The sequence below is a fragment of the Theropithecus gelada genome, chromosome 16 (assembly GCF_003255815.1).
Source record: "Theropithecus gelada isolate Dixy chromosome 16, Tgel_1.0, whole genome shotgun sequence".
NCBI lineage: Eukaryota > Metazoa > Chordata > Mammalia > Primates > Cercopithecidae > Theropithecus > Theropithecus gelada.
The window spans coordinates 55752800-55755101 of record NC_037684.1 but is presented as its reverse complement, the minus strand read 5'-3'; the positions used below and the strand labels follow the sequence as shown (position 1 = coordinate 55755101).

The window sequence follows — 2302 nt, the reverse complement described above, 5'->3', positions numbered from 1 at the left end:
CGATCTCGGCTCACTGCAAGCTCCGCCTCCCAGGTTCAGGCCATTCTCCTGCCTCAGCCTCCGAGTAGCTGGGACTACAGGCGCCCGCCACCACGCCCGGCTAGTTTTTTGTATTTTTAGTAGAGATGGGGTTTCACCATGTTAGCCAGGATGGTCTCAATCTCCTGACCTCGTGATCCGCCCGCCTCGGCCTCCCAAAGTGCTGGGATTACAGGGTTGAGCCACCGCGCCCGGCCCAGCTCCTTCTTTATAGCAGTTATCATTGTGGAAATGGAGTCGCTCTGAGTTGATTTTCAGGGACTTGAGGAATGGCTGAACTGAAAGGAGATGAACAACAGATTAATGAAGTGTGACCTTTGTGAATACTCCTTTTTTCACAGATACTTTGGGGATAAAATACAGAACATCTTCTCAGAGGAGGACTTCCAGTTATACCGGTAAGGAGGAGTGAGGTGGGTGGGGGTTTGCAGGCAGGGTGGCCTGGGGCTGAGGGGTGTGATGGACCTGGCCAGTCTGGGGAGGCCCCACAGAGAGGCCCAGGGGCCAGGGCCAGGCGCGCAGAGGCGAGATCTCATGGAGCAAAAGCCGGGGCAGGCCCAGCGTGGCCAGGATGCGCCCAGGTCAGTGAAACAGATCTGGAATCCTGCCGCTGCATCCTGGTCAGGACCTCTTATTTTCTGCTGTGTAAAATCAGACCAGTTTTTAAAATTCTGCCGGATGAGGCTGGGTGCGGTGGCTCGTGCCTGTAATCCCAGCACTTTGGGAGGTGAGGCAGGTGGATCACCTGAGGTCAGGAGTTCGAGACTAGCCTGGCCAACATGGTGAAACCCCATCTCTACTAAAAGTACAAAAATTGGTTGGGTGTGGTGGCGGGCGCCTGTAATCCCAGCTTCCCGGGAGGCTGAGGCAGGACAACTGCTTCAACCCCAGAGGTGGAGGTTGCAGTGAGCCGGGATTGGACCACTTCACTCCAGCCTGGGTGGCAGAACAAGCCTCATTTCAAAAAAAAAAGAAAAATTCTGCTGGAGGAGCCCAGGTTGAGATGAGGACAGAGGAGCCAAGCGTCACGCGACCATCCCAGGACACACGAGTGCCCCCTCGTGCCCTGCATGGGCCCATGCCCACCCAGATATCCATTTCAGAGCCACTCTGGCCTGGCACATGGGGTCTTCTGAGCGAAAGTCCCCTTGTCCCCAGTACAGACACCCCATCCACATTTAGCAGGCTCCACGCCCACTCCCCACTCCACGTCCACGCACTCCACACGCCCACGTCAGGGGACAGCAGCCTCTGCCTTGCTGAATAGAAGCCTGGGCTCCAGGCCCTGCAAATGCAGCCCGGGGGCTCTGGCATCTGGGGCCTGACTCCACACCAGCCTCCCCAGCGTGGATCCCACAGGCGCCCTTCTCCTTCCCCATAGTCCTGCTGCTGTGGTCTTGCGCCTGCCTCTGGCTGTTCTGCGCCTGGGCTGTGGGCTGCGCCCTTCTCAGGCAGAGCCGGTATCTGTTCCCGGTGTGCTTGGGAGCCCCCGCCCCGTGTCTGGAGCGCGCGGGCTGGTTCCTCTTCCTGCCGCCCACGGGTTGGGACCCACGGGCGTCCCCTTATGCCTGGGGCTGCGCTGACGGCTGTCATGTCCTCTGCAGGGAGGTGCGGCAGAAGGTCCAGCTCACCATCGCCGAGGCTTTCGGCATCAGCGCGTCCTCGCTGCATCTGACCAAGCCCACCTTCTTCTCCCGCATAAACAGCACGGAGGCACGGACGGCGCATGACGAGTACTGGCACGCGCACGTGGACAAGGTGAGCGTGCCCACGGACAGGGTGGTGTGCGTGGACAGAGTGAGCGCGCATGTGGGCAGGGCGAGCGCGCACGTGGACGAGGTGAGGCCCGTTCTCCTGCGTCCTGGGTCTAGCACAGGGCTGCCTTTTGCAGCATCCGCCGGTTGTGTGCTCAGTGTTAGGATTGATTGGTTGAGGCAGAGTCTTGCTCTGTCGCCCAGGCTGGAGCGCAGTGGCGCAATTTCGGCTCACTGCAACCTCTGCCTCCTGGGTTCAAGTGATTCTCCTGTCTTAGCCTCCCAAGTAGCTGGGATTATTACAGGTGCGCACCACCACGCTCAGCTAATTTTTGTATTTTTAGTAGAGGCGGGGTTTCATTGTGTTGGTCAGGCTGGTCTTAAACTCCTGACCTCAGTCGATCTTCCCACCTTGGCCTCCCAAAGTACTGGGATTACAAGTGTGAGCCACCGTGCCCGGACTTTTCTTTTCTTTCTTTCTTTTTTTTTTTTTTGAGACAGTTTCTTTT

General features: G+C 58.2%; 1 protein-coding gene across 1 annotated transcript in view; it reads left to right on the top strand.

Moving 5' to 3' along the window:
• OGFOD3 (2-oxoglutarate and iron dependent oxygenase domain containing 3) overlaps window positions 1–2302 on the top strand; it is a 29019-nt gene that overhangs the window by 14033 nt on the left and 12684 nt on the right. The window contains exons 6-7 of the mRNA XM_025361339.1: window positions 381–437; window positions 1644–1797. Of these exons, the coding sequence (XP_025217124.1) occupies window positions 381–437; window positions 1644–1797 (211 nt within the window). The remainder of the gene's footprint in view (window positions 1–380; window positions 438–1643; window positions 1798–2302) is intronic.